The sequence below is a fragment of the Thermochaetoides thermophila genome (genome assembly GCF_000221225.1).
Source record: "Thermochaetoides thermophila DSM 1495 unplaced genomic scaffold scf7180000011821, whole genome shotgun sequence".
NCBI lineage: Eukaryota > Fungi > Ascomycota > Sordariomycetes > Sordariales > Chaetomiaceae > Thermochaetoides > Thermochaetoides thermophila.
The window spans coordinates 774,368-793,247 of record NW_006383037.1 but is presented as its reverse complement, the minus strand read 5'-3'; the positions used below and the strand labels follow the sequence as shown (position 1 = coordinate 793,247).

The following is an 18,880-nucleotide window of genomic DNA, read 5'->3' as shown; positions in this document are numbered from 1 at the left end:
ATCGAGAAGCTGTTGTCTTCAAAGATGAAGCGTTTCGGCGCCAAGGTCGTAAGTCACCTACCTGGGGGGAAGCAGGACACTTCGCTGACCCTTGTCTGCGTTACAGCTGCTCTCAAGGAGCAAGGACTCGAGCAAGTCCAAAAAGAATAAAGATAGCAATAAGGACGGGACAGCATCACCGAATTCGTCCAGGGATCACCAGAATCAGTCGCCCGTCGTCACACCTTCATCTTCCACGGCTACACTCAACAAACCCCTCCCCCCGAACAATGCTGCTGCTCATGCCGACCATGCCGCTGCGTTAGCCGCTCATCAGGCTCAGCATATTCCCCAAGCTCCTGCCCCGGCCATGCCGGATCGGTACACTGGCGGTGCTGCTATTCCCGCTCAGCCACAGCCCCCCAATGGCGCGAATTCGACTCCTATCAGACACGGGCCTGTGCCGCCGACCGTCATCATCAGCCCGAGCGCTCCGGTAAGAGCTCCAAAAATTCGTGCATTGAGTTTAAAACTGAGTAACTGACTTGTGGCACCACTATCTACAGCAACATGTCCCTCCTCCTGGTGCCGCCGAGACCATGCCCCATGATCTTGCTCCGCCCAAGGCGGGTCAGAAGTCCCTGATGTACGATCGCCTGCATCAAACGCCCAAGGATGTTCTCGATGGCCCTAAGACTCCGCGCCGGCAGCACTCGTCGCGCTTTGACATTTCGCAGAACCGCGAGCTCGAGAAGCTTCCTGGTTTCCATGAAGTACCCCCCAACCGTAGGGAGGAGCTCTTCATGAAGAAGATCGAACAGTGCAACGTCATTTTCGACTTCAACGATGCGAGCGCGGACATGCGGTCTAAGGAAATCAAGAGACTCGCGCTTCATGAGCTTCTGGACTATGTGGCCAATAATCGTCAAGTCATCACCGAAGCCATGTATCCTGTCGTTGTGAACATGTTCGCCAAGAACCTGTTCCGCCCCATTCCCCCTCCTGTGAATCCCCAGGGTGAGGCTTTCGATCCGGAAGAGGACGAGCCTGTCCTGGAGGTCGCTTGGCCGCATATCCAGGTCGTCTACGAGTTCTTCCTTCGCTTCATCGAGAGCCAGGACTTCAACACGAACATCGCCAAGGCCTACATCGACCACAGCTTTGTTCTTCAGCTCCTCGAACTCTTTGACTCGGAAGATCCTCGTGAGCGCGATTTTCTGAAGACTACTCTACATCGTATCTACGGCAAGTTCCTCAACCTGCGCTCTTTCATTCGCCGCTCTATCAACAACGTGTTCTTCCAGTTCACTTATGAGACTGAGCGCTTCAATGGCATTGCTGAGCTGCTGGAGATTCTGGGCTCTATTATCAACGGCTTTGCCCTCCCGCTAAAGGAGGAACACAAGCTCTTCTTGACGAGGGTCTTGATTCCCCTCCACAAGGTCAAGAGCTTGAGCATGTATCATCCCCAGCTTGCGTACTGCATTGTCCAGTTCCTCGAGAAGGATTCGTCTTTGACCGAGGAGGTCGTGCTTGGTCTTCTGAGGTATTGGCCCAAGGTCAACAGCACCAAGGAGGTCATGTTCTTGAACGAGGTAGAAGATATTTTCGAGGTCATGGATCCGGCCGAGTTTGTCAAGGTCCAGGAGCCCTTGTTCCATCAACTTGCCAAGTCGGTCGCCAGCCCTCACTTCCAGGTTGCCGAACGTGCCCTCTATTTCTGGAACAACGAATATTTCTGCAACTTGGTTAGTGATAACGTTGATGTCATCCTGCCCATCATGTTTGCGCCCTTGTATGAGAACTCCAAGGGCCACTGGAACAGGTAATGTGCCACCCCATATTCCCATATTCATAACTGGCAAGTTTCTAACCTCTCACAGGACGATCCATGGCATGGTATACAATGCTATGAAGCTGTTCATGGAAATCAACCCCCAACTGTTCGATGACTGCTCCCACGAGTACACTGAACAGCAGAACAACGCTGCTGCTCGCGAGGCCCTGCGCCAGAGGAAATGGGCTGCCATCGAGGAGCAGGCTGCGCGCAGAAGAAAGCAACTCGAGGAAGAGAAGAAGAAGCGTCAGGGACAGCAAGGAGATGAGCAAGACCAGAACCAACAAGAAAAGCGTGAGTGGGTGCCGGGTCGTGCTCAAGTCCCTTCCTTGCCACGCGTCGATGAGGTTGACAGCGTCCACGAAGACAACCCGCCCATCAGGCTTGACTCTCTTAAGCTGCAGGATGGTGATAGGAAGGCTGACCGTCGGCCGGCGCCGCACGATCGGCAAGGGTCGGTCGGTTCATCACGGAGCCAGCGGTGATTATCGAGGGTTCGGGTAAACACATACGACTCGGTCGGGACGCTGCCTTGATGATTCTTCACGACCTCTTGTCCCCCTCCTCCACCTTCTCCTATCGAAGCCTCAGCTTTTCTTGCGCCTGCCATGCCGAGTCCCCTCTTCTCTTCCCAGCCCAAAACGACTATCGAAAGAGCAATTCGGGTTATTACCATCTATCCATACAACATCGAAGGCAGCACAAGTATTGCCCCTCCAGGCCCGGCAGAGCCGAGTCGAGTGAGCATGGAACAAACATGAACTCCACAGCCCTGGGGGAGAGAAAATCAGACTCTCCACTAGCCGGAGGAGAAAGTTAATCCTGAAGCGGATAGTTCCCGTACATAGACAAATGCTTGGGTTTGGTTGTTGTTGTTTTCCCCATCTTCTTAACTTTTTTTTCCCCCCCCTATCTTTGTTTTGGGATGGCGCCGGAGCTAGGCTAGGGTCTTCTTTTTTTCTTCCCAAGGTCGACACTGTTTTGTTTTCCCTTTGCTGCCCTCCTGGGTAGAGAGGTGAGGATGGAACTAGGCCAAATGGACGGGTTAGGGCAGGTGGTGGATTATTTAAACTAGAAGGGACTATTTGATTTTGAACTGGACTGAACTAGGCTCAGAGCTAGGGGAGGCCGGAGATATGGATGAGAAGGAGGATGGGGGTTTGAGGATTGGGTGGGCGGTGTGGGTGAGCTTGGATGATTTTCTCTTCCATTATTTTTGATTCTTTTATGAGCATCCTCCTTTCTTTTGTCCAATCTCCTTGGCTTCCCTGGAATATGGGTAGCAAAGTGAGAAAGTGTGGGAGAAAGCGAGGGAAGAAGATGGGTTGTGGCAAGACAAGAAAAGGCAAGGATGGGAGGAAAGATGGGAAAGGATAAAAAGTGATGGATGGGGCTGGCAGAGAAGCTTAAGACTGGGCTTGCTTTCTCTTTTCGGGTTGCTGCTGTTGGGTTTATTGTTGATTGCTTTTGATGCTGTGTCGGACTGAGTGTGGAGAGCCTGCCACACGTACTTAGCCGCTTTTTTAAACTTCTTTCGTTTTTTTTTAAACACATTGCAGTTGTCCTACTTATCTGTTCTAGCCCTCCCCCCCTTTTATTATAGCCAACCCTCTTATCCGTCACCAATGTTAGGTTATCTTGCTTCCTTCCCTTGTAGTCGATAGTCTCAGCCTCGTTAATTACCACTTCACTACTGGCTTGATGACACCCGTCATGACTTACGAACTAGGTACGCAGTTCACTTGAGGGAGCATAGTTGACTATGTGGGTATTTGGCTGGAGCGGTTCTCATTGTTTACAATGAAAATGAATGCATAAAAGCATTTCATTTCAAACATCAAAAGCCAGTCATGAAATACAAGACTACAATCCTTCATCGCTGTCCATCTTTGTCCTCGGTCGTGGTTCGTTATACACGTAGATTCCTCATGGAAGAAATCCAACGAGTTAGTATTGAACATCGGACTGGGACAAGAGGATGTTACAGGGCCAGAGATTATTGTGGTGGAAATAGTATGAGTTGAAGGAGGGACACGGTCAGGACTTAGAGAGATAGGCTCGGAGGAGACAATTCAATATGAGCTACATGGCTGGTCGTTCATATTATCACAACAGGTTAACTGATCCCAGTCACCACTCCAATAGCTGTTAACTACTTGAGCTGAACTCCTCCGGGTACTGACACACAATCACTACGTATCACCCATCAGCCACGACTAGTCACGATCTCAAAACCCAAGACATCATATACCCCCCTTTACCTCCCCCAACCTCTCCCATAACCCCCCCTTGAACCCCCAGGACCAGACGGAGGATGAGGAAGGCCCTGCTGATACGAGCCCGGCGGAGGGGGTGGGGGCGGGGGCGGCCAACCCGATGCCATGAATGGAGGAAGCGGCGGCACAGGATTCCCAGCATTGTTGCCCCCTTGAGGGGCCTGGAAGTAGTTCTGAGGATGCTGGCCTGAAGGTCCTTGAGGGATCGGCTGCGGCGGCATAGGAGGCCATGAACCCTGATAATTGGAAGGGTGCGGCGGTGGAATGGGGAAGCCCCGGGCAGCAAAATTTGCTTGCGGCGGCGAGATAGGCGGCATTGGGAAGGGCATTTGTGACGGTGGAGGGGGATAAGGAGGTCGGTGTTGTTGTTGTGGTCCAGCTGGGGGTTGAGTCCAGGAGCCAGCTGGATATGCTGGAGGGGCACCGCCCGTGGGAGGAGGATGGTAGCCATTGCGCGGTGTGTTGCCTGGACCAGACCGGTGTTGTGAGGGTGGAGATTGATTTCTTGAGCGGGAACTGGAATAATCGGGGCTGCGCGACCGATATCTGCGACTGTAATCGTAGCTATGGCTACGGCTACGGCTCCGGCTCCGGCTACGTTGTCGATAGGGTCTGCCTCGAGTCCCGGAATGAGATCTGGATCGTCGTCGTGAAAGTGATCGTGAAGCCGATCGAGAACGATGTCTACTGTGCCGTTGTCCATGTCGGCTAACGCTCCTCCGCCGATGGGAACCGTCTCTGGACCGAGAGCTCAGAGATCGACTGCGTTCATAGCTTCTACCCCGATCGCGGCTCCTGCCTCGACCACGCTCTCTGTTCTCTGGCGATGGAGAAGCCTTATGGATCTTGAATGACGGGCGGATAGGGCTTCGACTTGCTTCTTCGCTGTCGTGTCGACGCCTGCTGTGGGACCAGCTTCTTGAGCGACTGTACGACCTTGACGAACGGGCCCTCCCACGAACATCGTCGTCACTGTTAGAGCCAGATTGGCCACGAAGCCGGCGCTTCATCTTCTCGCAAAAGGGACGGGACCAGCCATAGTAGGTTTCGCCGCCGATAATTTCACCCGTAACTTCGTCAATTTCAACGGGCTCGCCGAGAGGCCCAATATTGGGACGGGGTTCGTCAAGGTTGACCTCTTTGCAGCCATAGATTCTGTCAACGTCATCCAGAAGCTTCTTGACTGCTTCAACAAGCTTTTTGTCGGCCGGTCCTTGTGAGAGCACGAGGGGCTTGATCATGGCGGGGTTCATGGGACGAGTCGAGTTTGGCTCCAGGATCGGCAGCCAGTTGCCCGCGGGCAGGTCGTACCATGGTGTCGACGGGTCACCATGCATCGCCGGCATGACCCACGGTGTAGACTTGGCTGCCTTCGCCAGAACCGCTGCTGAATTGTCGGCTTCGACACTATTTTTGTTATCTTCCTTGGACGTCGGGCCTTCTTCGATCGCAGTCCGCAGCTGCTGCACGGTGCTGGGCGGGAAATAGCCCTTTTCCTCCCACAAGCAGACCAGATCGTTCAGCTTTTTGAAGTGTTTTGGGCAATTGGTGAAGGCGGCTGCGCTCCTGAAGAGGGCAGGCAGTGTAGGCTCGAGCTTCTGGGCGAAGGCATCGTCGTTGTTGCGATGCTTGACGTGGTAGAGGATGTCATTGAGGATGTAGAGAATGTGGAGACGGCGGCGCCTCACAGACGGCAGGCGCTTTTTGTCCTTGAGCTCGGCCAGCGCGCTGTCCTTCTCGCCGCCGAAGGACTTGGAGAGAGCGATTAGATACTTGCAGAAGGGGGCAATGCGGGCAGACGAGGGGACCAGATTGGCGAGAGCCCATTGCTTGCATCTCTGGTGCGCAGCTTAGCCCATGGGTCCTCATAGGGTCAATGGTTAAAAAGCGGCACGGATAAGGCGTGTCATCAAACCTGGACATTGCGGGGCGAACACTCGGCGATGGTGTCAGCGAGAAGGATATGCATCGAGTCGATGTCGTCGCGCGAGCATGGCCGCGGGTCGGGGCGAAACAACGCTCCCGAGAGCGCTGTTTTGGCGACAATCAGCTCTGCTAGCGCCATGGATAAGTTGGGAGAATGCCGTGATGCATGGAGCAGAGGACGGCGTGAATGTGTTGCAGTTGAGAGTTCTCAAGTAATCGAGACTGGAGGGGGAACTTTTGTTGGCGAGGCTGCTTCGGCGCATCGCATTGCACGCCTGACCACAGTATAAGAAATGCTGGCTGCAAAGACTGCCCACAAAGAATGCCAAGGTAATTTCTTGCTGGATGCAGACCCCACCTCTGGAGCTTGGCCAGGCCCGCTTGCTGCTCTGATAGGCGCATACGGTAAGGTATATGCAACTACGAAAATGGCATGCCCCGAGAACCGGAATCTTGGGGCCTTAAAAGTCTCATCACAGCATCATAATCCAATCCTCACAGCAATCGCACTGTCGACTTTGCCTGAATAATATCATGGCACATAGTATGATGCCAAAGTCAATTTATTCCGGCTTTATTTTGTCCAGAAACCTTGCCGAACAATTCCCGCTGCGCGCCTGTGTTTCATTTGAGTCTATAATCCCTCATGTCTCAACTATCAAGTTGATCGCCCGTCAGAACTCGCGATTTTCGAAACCAATGCAGAGCGGTGATGCCAAAAGAACCATTCTTTTCCCTTCAGTTAAATTCCAGCATCATAGTATACACATGATACACGTGGTGTTGTTACCAGCTCAAGAGAAGCGATCCCCTTTGGGGCTCTCGAACGGGACAGCAGCTTCGTACTTGCTCTTCTCAAGAATCCGTTGACCTTCCGTAGTTGGCGCATGTCGCGTAGGTGCTGGGTCCTGGACTGCTTCTTGGCTCGGCGAGGCGACGAAATCTGTTCTGGCGGGCTGAGAATTGGCCTTCTCAAGCGACTCGATCATCTCCCTCTTCTTGCGCTGCTCCTCCAGCCGGGACTGGCGGTCCGCATTGATGCTCTGCTTGGCGAAGTAGTAGGCAACGCCGCCGGCTACCTGCGTGTCAGCAACCATTGTGCCTTAAACCTTAGGAAGAACAATTACATACCGACGCAGAGTGAGCCCCAGCCGGCCCTATCAGCAGAAAGGAATAATTAGTTTCCCATACTCGCACACTGTAGTTCTCAAATGGTAGTTCCCCACCAGAAAGACTTGACCTAAGTCACGGAAACGCGCAGACGATCAGCAATCAACCCTTACTAACGTCATGGGCTTGAAAGCAGCAAGACTTACAGTGTTCATGGTTGAGAGAGTATAGCTTCAATCGATGCAAGAGTCGAATGGAGAAAACAGCCGAAGTCAGTGCAGTCAAGATCGACGACGGTACGTCACAAAAGTTGGAGGGGCCAAGAAAGGCTTTTCTAGTCTCTGAGCGGCCGGAACGTCGAGAATCGCGTGATGTAATTCGACAACCACGGCTGTCGGCCGGTTCTGGACTCGCATTTGCCGGTTGGCCTGGCGCAGCGTAGGAAGCAAGCTGCGTGGTGGGGACAAAAGACAAAGGCAGGGGCAAGCAGCGCGGGTCGCGTGGGGCTTCTGCTGGACCCTTGTGACTGGTCCGCATTGTGGAACCCTCGATTAGTGCATAAGAGGATGTGGCTGCGTGGCTGGTAATAACTTTCCAACTGTTTACCTTATGCACAAATTGATGCATCTTGAGCTGGTGGGTCATTTGGGGTTTCCTTGCTCGTTCCGGAAGCTTGGCGTCCCAACGACGCTGGCGGTAATGGGTCGTACAGGGCATCCAGTGACCACTAGCCAGTGGAAGCCCGCCCGTCTTGGGGATGGAACTCCACCAACCAGACACACCCAACGCCAAGTCGCAAGCCCCGGTTCCATGTTCCAGACTCACCAACGTCCAGCACTGAGTCCAGTTCCAACGCCCAAACAGTCCCAGGGGATATCCTCTGACACGCGCCACTGTCCGGCCGATTTGCATGAAAAAAGATCGGGCCCTGGGACGCCCATCTTCCCCTGGAATTTCGGCCTCGTACAACATAGCGTACGAAGCCCGGAGTAAACGGTCTAGTGCCTTCTTGGTTATTGGACTGTTACAACTCCAGCAATCTATCCGGATCTCGAGGCGGGCGACAAGTGAAAAGCGACGAAACGGTCGAAACCGACGAAATCGACGAAGCCAATCTTAGCCCCGTGCTCGCAATTTTGTGCTGTTGCTGCTGTGACCTGGACAATAAACGGGGGGGGGACGGGGACATGTTCCGTGTTTCCATTTCTGAACCTCTGCCGTTTTGATCTCTTCTTAACATCCCAAGTTCAAGTTGTCCACGTCTCGGGACCAGATCCGCATCAGCATTGATCGTTTTTGCTTGATACGAGCCCATCTCGATCTTAGTCGACAACCAACTACCGTCAACTCTCTTGCACTGCGCCTGTGCTGCCCTTCGGTCGTGCCATACGTGTGCCCGCCAATGCACAGTGTTGTCCTGCGCTTCACAACACGTCAACGCTCGTTTCTCAGTCCAGACATCCCGAGAGATCGACAGAGAGACGCGACGATCACCAAACCAACACCGTCTTTTCCAGCCAGTGTTGTGATGGGTAATACCGTCCTTGAAAGCTGCTGTTAGCTTCCACAAGCCACCGGCTGTCATCCATCTCCCAGACTCTTCCTCCGGTCGTTCACCATGGATCCTTCGTCTAACGACGATGGACCTGATTCCTCGTCCATCGTAAGTGCTCCCTCCGCGTCTGTCCGGATGCGTGAGATAAGCGTCGGCATGGCTGACTATCGAGGGCAACTCAGCGACCTGTTTCTTCGCTTCTTGCCAAGTTCGAGAACTTGAACAAAACTGATGTCCTCTCTCCCTCTGCCTCGCGAACTGCGTCCCCCGTTCCAGGAGCCCCGGCCCCAGCGCCAAAGCCCGGGCGGTTACGAGATGTCAGTCCCTCGACCATCACAGGTGCGCGCGAACCTCCGCCGGTCCCCCCAACCCGTCCCAAGGACAGGTCGAGCGATCGAGATGCGAGCCCCTCCACTGTAGGCGCGCGAGAGGCTCCTCCTGTCCCGGCTCGTCCCAAAGACCGGCTGGACAACCTGAGCGACCGCGATCCGAGTCCTTCAGGCCCCAGCGCACGTGAACCCCCTCCGATTCCAGTTCGACCTAAGGACAGACTGGGCGACCGTGATACGAGTCCCTCGGCCCAAGGACCGCGCGACCCTCCTCCTGTGCCTGCCCGGCCGAAGGACCGGCTGAGCCGAGATGTGAGTCCTTCGACCCAGGAACCCCGGGAAGCGCCTTCTGTTCCTTCAAATCGCCCCCGGGATCGGCTCAGCATCGTAAACATGCCTTTTCCAGCCCATGCCAGCCCTGGCCCTGCTCCATCCCCGACTCGCCCTGTTCCGCCGACACCTCTCAGCCCGCGCTCCGTCCAAGCTCCGCCGTCGTTCAACATCGAACCTCCTCAATCGCCCCCGAAACGAGGACCCTCATTAGCTACTGGCGACCGTCCTGCCTTCGTCAGCACGGATTCCTTGGTCAAGTCTACATCTCCCTCTTCCTCCACAGTTTCCACGGCGAATCCTTTCGTGGTGCCGAGTCGCCCCCTGACACCAGCGTTTGAACCACGAAAATCCCCCCGAATGCCGCCCTCACAGCCACCTTCTCCGCCGCCTCCTAGGAGATCTGCCGAGCTAAGGCGAGACCGCGAGCTTAAGGAACTCATCGCGAAGCCTGTCCCTCCCCCAGTAAACCGTGCAGAGAAGCCTTTGATTGGAGCAGCTCGTTTCTCCTTGTTTCAGCCCAGTAAACCCAAGGAGGCATCCCCCTCTCTTCCACCCCCTAATGACAGAGTATCGCCGTTCAGCAGTCCGCCACGAAATAGTAGGGAGAGGTTTAGTGACGACGACGCTCCTCCTGCCTTGCCAGCACGACCAAAGGCGCAATTGGACAAGTTCAAACGAGCAAGTACATTTGATGTCACAGTTGATTCGTTCGAACCTCCGCCAATCCATCCTTCTCTAGCAAACAGGAGGGCAGAGAGGGACGGTCTAAACGGCACATCAAGGAGTCCAGCTACGTCACATCCCGCCAACGACCAGCCGCCGACATTACCAGCACGACCACAAAGCATGATAGAGACAAGTCGTGGCGCCCCTGTGATGCAGGCTCCTCCCCCACGTCCTCCCCGTCCTGGTGTTAATACCATGCATCATTCTGAGCTCAATGGAGCATCTGCAACTCCCCAAAAACGCATTGTTTCAACACCTACGACTCAAGCCCCTCCGCCCCTGATCCCAAGACTCAATGGCAACTCTGTGAGCGCAGGCCATGGTGGGCTGCCAGATCGTGTACCACCGACTAGGACTTCGCTCGATCTCCGACCATCGCCTTCAGTCCCTGCAACCCCGACTGAGACTCGTCGTTCATTTGATGGGCCAGCTTCAGGGATTTCTAGGTCAGAAACTATGACGACAATCACGGCAACGTATCCAGATACCTCAAGGGTAAATCGTAGCAAACCCTACATCAGCAAAGGCGTACATGAAATTGCCACAAATTACGACAGCAGGGTATTCGACGTCTGTGGTGCTTTTGTCTGCACTACCGGCAATTACACCAGAGCATGGAGTTTACTGGATGGCGAGTTGGTGATGAGTTTTGCCATGGGAGAGGGTCTCAAGGGAACTTCTGTCATCTTCAGGCCGGGAGAAAACGTGGATGAAGAAGGCAAGAGGATTTGGATCGGCAATAATAATGGCGAGATCTTAGAAGCCGATATCTTGTCGCAAAGCATTACAAACAGCAGGCCAGGCGCCCACGGACGTAATGAAATCATCAAGATGTACCGGCATTACAACGAGCTCTGGACACTGGACGATGCTGGGACCTTGCACGTATGGGGCCCTGACGATCGATACGTACCCAACCTATCCTTGGGACCGACGCAAACATACCGCGTACCCAAGGGGCACACATTCTCTATGGTTGTTGGGGACGAGCTCTGGCATGCAACAGGCAAAGAATTGCGAGTCTTCCAGCCTACCTTGGACGGACAGACTCAGTTCCAGGTCATAATGAGGCCGTTCATCCTGGATAACGCTGGTGACGTGACAGCGGGCACTACGCTAGCGTCGGACCCAGACAAGATCTTCTTCGGTCACAGCGACGGCAAGATCAGCATTTACTCGAGGAAGAGCTACACATGCCTGGAGGTATTGAATGTCAGTCAGTACAAGGTCACCTCACTGGCTGGTGTTGGTCAGTACATGTGGGCCGGTTTCAACTCAGGCAGGATGTCAGTATTCGACATGAATCAAAGCCCCTGGCTCCTCAAGAAGGATTGGCAGGCGCACAAGCACCCTGTGTTGAAACTTATTGCCGACCCGGCCAGCTTCTACAAGCTCGATCGCTACCAGGTTGTGTCGTTAGGTGCCGACAACACCTTGCGCACCTGGGACGGGCTGCTGCAGGATGACTGGCTTGAGGGAGAGATGAAGCGTCGCGATACGGAATATTGTACATTCGAGAAGATCAAGGCCCTGGTCCTGACTTGGAATGCCGGCGCGTCGACCCCCCATAGCTTACGCTACTCCGAAACGGATGCAGTCTTTATCCGAGACTTGCTCCAGAGCAGCGGCTCGCCCGACATCATTGTCTTTGGCTTCCAGGAACTCGTCGACCTCGAAGACAAGACAGCTACTGCAAGTGAGTTTGTGTCCTGTAATGATCACGAAAAAAAGTGAGTCTGATGATCGCTAACATCCGACGACAGAGCGATTTCTTAAGCCAAAGAAAAAGGAGGGCTCAGACCAGGAGCGGATGAGCCATCAGTATCGCGACTGGCGCAACTTCCTGGCGCAAAGTTTGGACGACTACATGTCAAACAGCGGGCTCTACCACATCCTGCACACCGCACCTCTGGTCGGCCTCTTCACCTGCATCTTTGTCAAAGCGGACCTGCGTGAGCGTATCACCAACCTAAGCAGCGCCGAGGTCAAGCGTGGTATGGGCGGTCTACATGGCAACAAGGGCGCTGTCGTGGTGCGCTTTATGGTTGACGACACCTCACTGTGCTTCATCAATTGCCACCTGGCTGCCGGCCAGGGGTCGGCCAACCAGCGACACAACGACATCGCAGCGATCCTGGAAGCCAATCTGCTTCCTCCCGAGCGTGATCCCCAGAAACGCATCGACTCATACGTCGGTGGTGGCGACGGCTCTATGATTCTCGATCATGAGTTGTGCTTACTCAACGGCGACCTCAACTATCGGATCGATACCATGAGCCGTGATACGGTCGTTGCAGCGGTCAAAGCCGGGAACCTGGCTAAGCTTCTCGAGAGAGACCAGCTGCTTGTTGCACGCCGGCGCAATCCGGCCTTCCGTCTACGCGCCTTCGAAGAGCTGCCTATCGCGTTCGCGCCCACGTACAAGTATGATGTTGGTACGGACAATTACGATACTAGCGAGAAGCGTCGCAGCCCCGCTTGGTGTGACCGTCTACTGTTCCGCTGTGGCAATGGAAGAGGGCGTATCGAGCAGATCGACTACCGTCGGCATGAAGTGCGCGTATCGGATCACAGACCCGTCAGCGGACGGTTTCGGTTTCATGTCAAAAAGATAGATTACAAGAGAAGAGCTGTGGCATGGATGGAGTGCCAGCAACAGTGGGAGGATATCAAGGCGGCGGAATTGGAGAAGGGAAAGTATGTATCCCCCATTAGTCATTTCCCCCTTTCCCCAGTACAAAGCTGACGCTGACTTGCCTAGGCTTCACTATTTAATGAATGTCATTGGCTACGACAAAGCCACCGCTCAACAGATTATCAAGGAGCGGGAGGCTAGAAAGATCCATAGGAGCCCAAGCAGGCATGCTGGGTGATGATAATGGGTTAGTTTATACTGATGATGGGTTGGGCTAATGAATTTCTTTGTCAGCGATGGTTTGGGGGAAGGAAGTTTGGAACGTGGCAGTAGACAAAAGCATGACTCATTGATTGACTGACTGGTAATGCTTAATGCAGAAAGTGGTGCTAGAGAATGATGGGATAAGATGCATACACTTGGAGTTGGGTCAATCAATTAATGGATGACATTAAGCGGGATAGATTTAGGTGCATGAACATGAATTGAACTTGAATCTATATTACTCTTGGCCACTTTATGAGTTACACTTGGATATCATTCACATGTTTTTTAACGGTTTCATTCAAGGGACACACATATTTGGTGGCCCCTTTTGATAGAGGACCTCACTGGTGAAACTTCGAGTAGTGACTCGCTCTGGCGCATGGCTAACCGGGACTCCAAAGGGGTACCTTAGGTATGATGTCATCGACGTATCTCTTAGGTTCTCGACAGCCTTTCCTCTTCCACATCTGCTTCTCCCATAATTCGTCAGCACAGAAATCTTGAACTGATCTAATGTCTTTGGTTACCAATTGTTACATAGCTTCCAATCGAGGATAAATCTATATCTACAAGGCCACGATGCCTCGGTCGGAAAGCACCAGTTTCGAGCATACCATATACAAGATCCATCAAGCAGAAGTGACCAGAGCTAAACTGACTATCAAACTCACTCATATTCCGGAGCTCCGACAATTTTAACCGTGTACTACCGTGATACCACCAGCCCTAAGTGTTTGGTGCCTACCTGAGCACCGGATTGTTTCCGTTCCATTAAATGTTCCACCTCCGAAGACCGCTCAACTCGAAGAGCAGCAGCAAGGCTGTCGTGTTCACCTTGGCCACAGTCACGCCAACCACACTTGCTTCCCGGCCGTCTCATTTTCAACCAGCTTCTACAAAACAAAGACAGACTATTAAGTTAAACTTTGTTATAAGTAGCAGTGCTACCATTATGGATCTCCCATACAGAATGCATCTCGCCCCTGACAACACGGGGTTATGGGGGATTCAGCAGACAGAAGACGCTGCGAGAACCGTGTCGGCCCTGTTACAGGAGGATATGGAGGTGAGTGTACAGTCTGGTTTCGGTCATCGACCATACGATATACCTTGAATTCTAGTTATGAACTAACCAGAATTTGTACGTCCGGTTTAGAAACATCACTGCTTCTTCAACTTTCAGGGGTTCCACAACCATGTAAGTTGTCTGAAAGTTTACCCCCAAAGTAGCAATTTCCATGACAGAGATCACATTAGTCTATCCAGCACTCACAGGATCTACATTCACATCATCAAGATTGTAGCTAATCAAATGGCTAGATTCCTCACCACCTGCTAGCCCTTTATGGCACAGGTGCTCGGCCATCCTCTCTTCACGCCGCTTACAAACGGAACGAGTCCTATCAGCGTTCAACCCTTCCTCAGCATACCCCAAAGGACCCCTCCCAAGCTTCTTCCGAGCCCCTGTTCTTGACTCCCTTTCCGGCAGCAGCGCTTGAGCGGGGCTACCTTAGCAATGAAGCTTACTACCCTGACTTTCTTCGATTCTTCCAGGGCGAGATAGGTCGTTCCATCAGGGAGGGGAAAGACTGGAGGAAGGAAGTGGTTACGAAGTACTTGTTCAATGAGGACGAGATGCTTGCAAGATTGTTTGCGGGGTTCCTGCATCCGGCGATTCAGCTTATGTGTGGGTTGGAATGGTATAGGTTCTTTTCGCTGGCAATCTTGGTCGAGGTAATGATGAGAGCTAACCTAAAGGTCCTTTCAGGAATCAAGAACCCATCGTAGCCGAAGCGCTCGCCCAAACGGCAGTACACTCTTTCGAAACAGCAGGTCCGTACTTGATGAGCGCCGAAAAAGCAGCTTCCTCCCAGAAGCCGTCGAATGGATCATGGAGCATCCTGGGTCTGCTTGGATCTATCCGCAATAACAAAGCCCTTACCCACTCAGCGCACAATGAAGATGAGAATAAGATCCGTGACGGAGTACTCAAACGTGCGGGCGACCAGATGATCCATCTTGCGTCACAAGTAAAGGTACGTCCGGAGGAAGTGGAGGAACGGACGGCAGAGATGTTCAATGCTGCTGTATTTGTGGCAGCAGCGGCGGCGGTTGCTCAGGAGGGGAAACAGCCAAAGTTTGATTTCTTCTTGATGTGAGTACACTCACTCGTCAGAACTACGTATGGAACCTTTGTACTCACTCTTCCAGGCATCACGTAACCTCAGGTCCTCTCTTCGCTACCCTCAGCACAGCCAACTGGATCTCTCCTGAGACGAAGGCTCGTATTCTTGAGTGGAAGATTCGCATGGATCTTCTGCAGTACGTGGCACGAGGTTGTCCAGAACTGTCACTTAAGAAGCTCCAAGCATATCGGTCACGCAAGCCAGAGGCTGGAAGCCAGTCTTTACCTGATATTATTGCCCGTTTGCACAACTTCCCAGACGACGGCCATGCTATCAAGCTTGGACGGGCTGCTGTAGTATGCCGCAACCTTTGCAAGAAGTATGAAGAGAGCAATACCAGCGACCGCTTACCAATCAAAGGCGATGACGTCTGGGCTAAGGTTTGTTATTTGATTGTCGACTCAGTTGAAGCCCCGGGGCCCCATTGGGTGCGAAGTACGGGGTTTGAGGAGGCTTGGAAAGTAGGCTACAATAACTCCAGTGGTCTGGGTTGGTATGGCACGATGCTAATTTAAGTGCATAGGACGTTCCAAATGTTAACTGATAGACGAGGAGCTTTAAGATGGCGATGCAATACATGGAAAGGAAGATGGCATATCAAACTGTGGTATCAATTTTGTATTCCCAACTCCTCCCGTTGCCTTCCCTATTCTAACCCAATCCATTCCTCTTCACTCTCTGCCACATCATCTTGCATAATATCATCTAGTGTCGTCTCCGGCTTGGACGACGGCAAAGCCTTGACTCCAAAATCATCTAGTCCACCCCATTCTTCCTCCGCGTCACCCACCACAGCCCGATTATTACTCTTGCTCTTCGCCTGATTGAGTAAATAGTCGACCATGTAGACGTTCTCATCTGCAAGCCTCCTGATCTCGTCACGCATCTTGGCCACTGCCCGAGCCACGACACGAAGCTCCACGTCAACCTTACCCCGGTTGGCTGCCAGCCATGGGCCATGTTTATCAATCAGTGCTCTGATCCAGAGCAGGCAGAACTCCATATGTGGTGACTGCTCTGTCTGGGCAGCCACGAAGCGAAGCAGGCGGGGCACGTAGACGGTGGGGAACTGCTCAACAACAAGCCCAATATCTGTGTAAGGGATAGCTTGGTAGACGCGCGTAATAAGTCCGGCCTCATTGAGCCGGAAGGCCATGACCAGTGCTTTGAGATAATCCTTCTCTTTCTCGAGTACCGCCAGCGTCGAAGCGGGGGTAATCTCCATATTGAGGTCAAAGGGGTCGAACTGTACTGTGTTGTCCAGGCTATAGACCAGCAACCCTTCCGTGGATGCGGCACAGAAGGAGTTACCCGTTGGTGAGAAGGCCACTCCGCTTACCCGGACCTCAGGGAATTTCTTCCTTGCGCCGGGATCGCCTCTCTTCGAACCGGGCAGTGACCTGTCTATCCGGTCCTCTAGGTCTGATGCCTCTCCTTGGTCATCCAGAAGCCCAACGGGCCCGGCTTCGGTCATGAGCTTGCTGTTGAGGAACTCTTGCGTACCCGAGAGCGAAAGGTTCACGCTCACAGTGAACTTCTTGAGGAGCACCATGGTTGTCGTCGAGTACAGACAGATGTACTTGCTATTGCCGCCTGCTAACAGACATGTGCCATCCATGCTGTAGCGAATGGTGTTGAAGTTTTTGGTGCCTGCCACGTTTGCTGCTGTCCGACGATCGGTGATCCGGCGGCCACCCGATACATCTCGCCGACCGTCCACTCCCGAGACTTGCTGGGCCTCTGAGACAGACCAGAACGTCAGCTGACCATCCAAAGTCGAGATTGCGATCTGTTTGGAATCCGGCCTGAAAGCAACGTCCAGCACATCTGACTGTAGTTGCAGGGGTTCGCTTGTTTGTGTCCTGCTGAAGATAGACCAGATCCGTGCTGTCCTGTCCCAGCTACCACTAACAAGGACGCTGCCATCTGGGGCGAACGCCAGGGAGGAGACGGGGCCCTCATGCCCCGAGAGCCGATCTAGTAGTTGACCTGTCTGAACAGACCAGATGTGGATATCGAATGAATCAATTGAGCCTGCCGCAATAACCTCGCCGCTCGGGTCGACCGCCATGCATGTGAATGATAACCTCTCCGGAGCAGTAAAAGTTCGGAAATTCCGGTATCTGATCAGATCCCACGCCCGAACCGACCCATCCAAACTCGCTGTGAATAACACACTGCCCTTCTTGGCAAACTCGCAGGCCGTTACGCCGCTGGTATGTTCTGTGAAAGTGACAATGCAGAACCCAGATTCGACGTCCCAGACTTTGATCTTGCCATCATCAGCGGCCGTAACAATCCTCTGACCGTCGGGCGAGTACACCAGACTGTTCATAGCATCAAAATGACCCTGTTGTTTCAAGATGTACGACTCCGACTGCCACTCCCACACGAGCAGCTGTCCGAGCTTCGATGCGCCGAAAGCCAGCCATTCGCCACTTTTGTTAATGGTCACAAAGTCGATCTCATTCTGTGAGATGCTGAGAGTATGGATAAGATTGAAGTCTGGCATTTCGTAGAGCCCGAATATGCCGTTCGAAAACCCGGCGACAAGTAGGTTCGACTCGGCATGGTAAGCAGCACATCGAAGTGTTGCAGCGTTCTGCATGAAAAAGTGCTTGTTGACAATTCGCCATTGCATATCCTCGTCGTCGACCATCTCATCGTCCTCATGCCCAGGCTTGGCCACATACTTCCACTCGAAGACGGCGCCGTCCTTGCTGACAGTATAGATAGTCTCTTGGTCCTTGGAGAAATAAGCGCCCACAACGCCCTGCCTATGACCGGACAGAACAGTAGGTACGAACCCCTCCTCAGTATCCAAACTCCATATCCTCGCAGTCAGATCCTTTGAGGCGCTAAGGAAGAAGCGAGAGTCGCTCGACCACTCGAGATGCCGCACATCATCGAAGTGCTGCATGTGGGTGTGATGGCGCACGAAAGGGGCGAATTCGAGGTCGCCATCCTCGTTAGTATCAGGCGTTGATGGCACATGCCAAACCTCAATCTTACGCTTGAGGCCGACAACGAAGTGCCTACCCGAGGGGGAAAACGCGAGCGCGGTGACAGGAGACTTGAAGGAGAAGTGGTAGAGAACAACCCGGCGAGGTACATTTGTCAAAATAGCCTGGCCATCTTCGTCGATTGAGAGAAGGAGGTTACCCTGCGGGGTAAGACCTATTCTCGAAATGTTCTTGCGATGGGCAAACGGGAATGTATAAGACTTGTTCCTGTGCAGCCAGGGTCAGCGCAAATTCGGAGCCGTCACCATCCAATTCTCGGAAAGAATGCGATTCATACTCGACAAGATTAAAGACAGTCACACGGTTGCCGACAGGCGAAAACAGATGGGTGCCGTCTGGGCTGAACAGCAGATTGCCCCGGCAATATACTGTTCCCAGAAGGTTGGAGAACTTAAAGTTTGTCTTCATGGTCGCTGGTGGTCCCAGTCCGCTCCCAGCCCCGACTCGAGCAGAGACAGTTAGTCGAAGGCGATATGACAGTCGAGTCGAGGGACGGACAATCGCCAATTGTCAATTGCCAATGGATGCAGGTGGGATGAACACCGCGACTGCTGCAGCATCTAGCAAGCCAAAAGTACAGGCTCTCGCAGCCCGCCAAAATTTCTGACCACCTTCCTTGTTGGGGATATTTTTCTGCCGGTCGGTGAATTCTTTCTCCAGACCGCCCAGGCCAGTGTGTCACGACCTCTTGGCACTCT

The 18,880-nt window shown here is 53.2% G+C and overlaps 6 protein-coding genes across 6 annotated transcripts; 3 read left to right on the top strand and 3 right to left on the bottom strand.

Moving 5' to 3' along the window:
- Positions 1–24: 24 nt before the first annotated feature.
- On the top strand, positions 25–2,301 carry CTHT_0061290 (serine/threonine-protein phosphatase 2A-like protein; the record flags this gene model as incomplete). Its single annotated transcript, XM_006696382.1, has 4 exons — positions 25–48; positions 107–475; positions 546–1,804; positions 1,863–2,301. The coding sequence occupies 4 exons, from the start codon at positions 25–27 to the stop codon at positions 2,299–2,301; spliced, it is 2,091 nt and encodes a 696-aa protein (XP_006696445.1).
- Positions 2,302–3,964: 1,663 nt separating this feature from the next.
- CTHT_0061280 (uncharacterized protein) lies at positions 3,965–6,157 on the bottom strand (the record flags this gene model as incomplete). The annotated part of the gene is made up of 4 exons (XM_006696381.1): positions 3,965–4,008; positions 4,078–4,830; positions 5,039–5,930; positions 6,008–6,157. 4 exons carry the CDS (start codon positions 6,155–6,157, stop codon positions 3,965–3,967), a joined length of 1,839 nt encoding a protein of 612 aa, XP_006696444.1.
- A 655-nt stretch (positions 6,158–6,812) lies between these two features.
- CTHT_0061270 (uncharacterized protein) lies at positions 6,813–7,343 on the bottom strand (the record flags this gene model as incomplete). Its single annotated transcript, XM_006696380.1, has 3 exons — positions 6,813–7,093; positions 7,150–7,175; positions 7,306–7,343. 3 exons carry the CDS (start codon positions 7,341–7,343, stop codon positions 6,813–6,815), a joined length of 345 nt encoding a protein of 114 aa, XP_006696443.1.
- Positions 7,344–8,746: 1,403 nt separating this feature from the next.
- Positions 8,747–12,944, top strand: CTHT_0061260 (putative inositol polyphosphate protein; the record flags this gene model as incomplete). Its single annotated transcript, XM_006696379.1, has 4 exons — positions 8,747–8,791; positions 8,866–11,767; positions 11,835–12,768; positions 12,833–12,944. The coding sequence occupies 4 exons, from the start codon at positions 8,747–8,749 to the stop codon at positions 12,942–12,944; spliced, it is 3,993 nt and encodes a 1,330-aa protein (XP_006696442.1).
- A 999-nt stretch (positions 12,945–13,943) lies between these two features.
- On the top strand, positions 13,944–15,674 carry CTHT_0061250 (uncharacterized protein; the record flags this gene model as incomplete). The annotated part of the gene is made up of 5 exons (XM_006696378.1): positions 13,944–14,039; positions 14,130–14,171; positions 14,294–14,679; positions 14,742–15,128; positions 15,185–15,674. 5 exons carry the CDS (start codon positions 13,944–13,946, stop codon positions 15,672–15,674), a joined length of 1,401 nt encoding a protein of 466 aa, XP_006696441.1.
- A 131-nt stretch (positions 15,675–15,805) lies between these two features.
- Positions 15,806–18,590, bottom strand: CTHT_0061240 (periodic tryptophan protein 2-like protein; the record flags this gene model as incomplete). The annotated part of the gene is made up of 2 exons (XM_006696377.1): positions 15,806–18,389; positions 18,460–18,590. 2 exons carry the CDS (start codon positions 18,588–18,590, stop codon positions 15,806–15,808), a joined length of 2,715 nt encoding a protein of 904 aa, XP_006696440.1.
- Between the last annotated feature and the right edge of the window lie 290 nt (positions 18,591–18,880).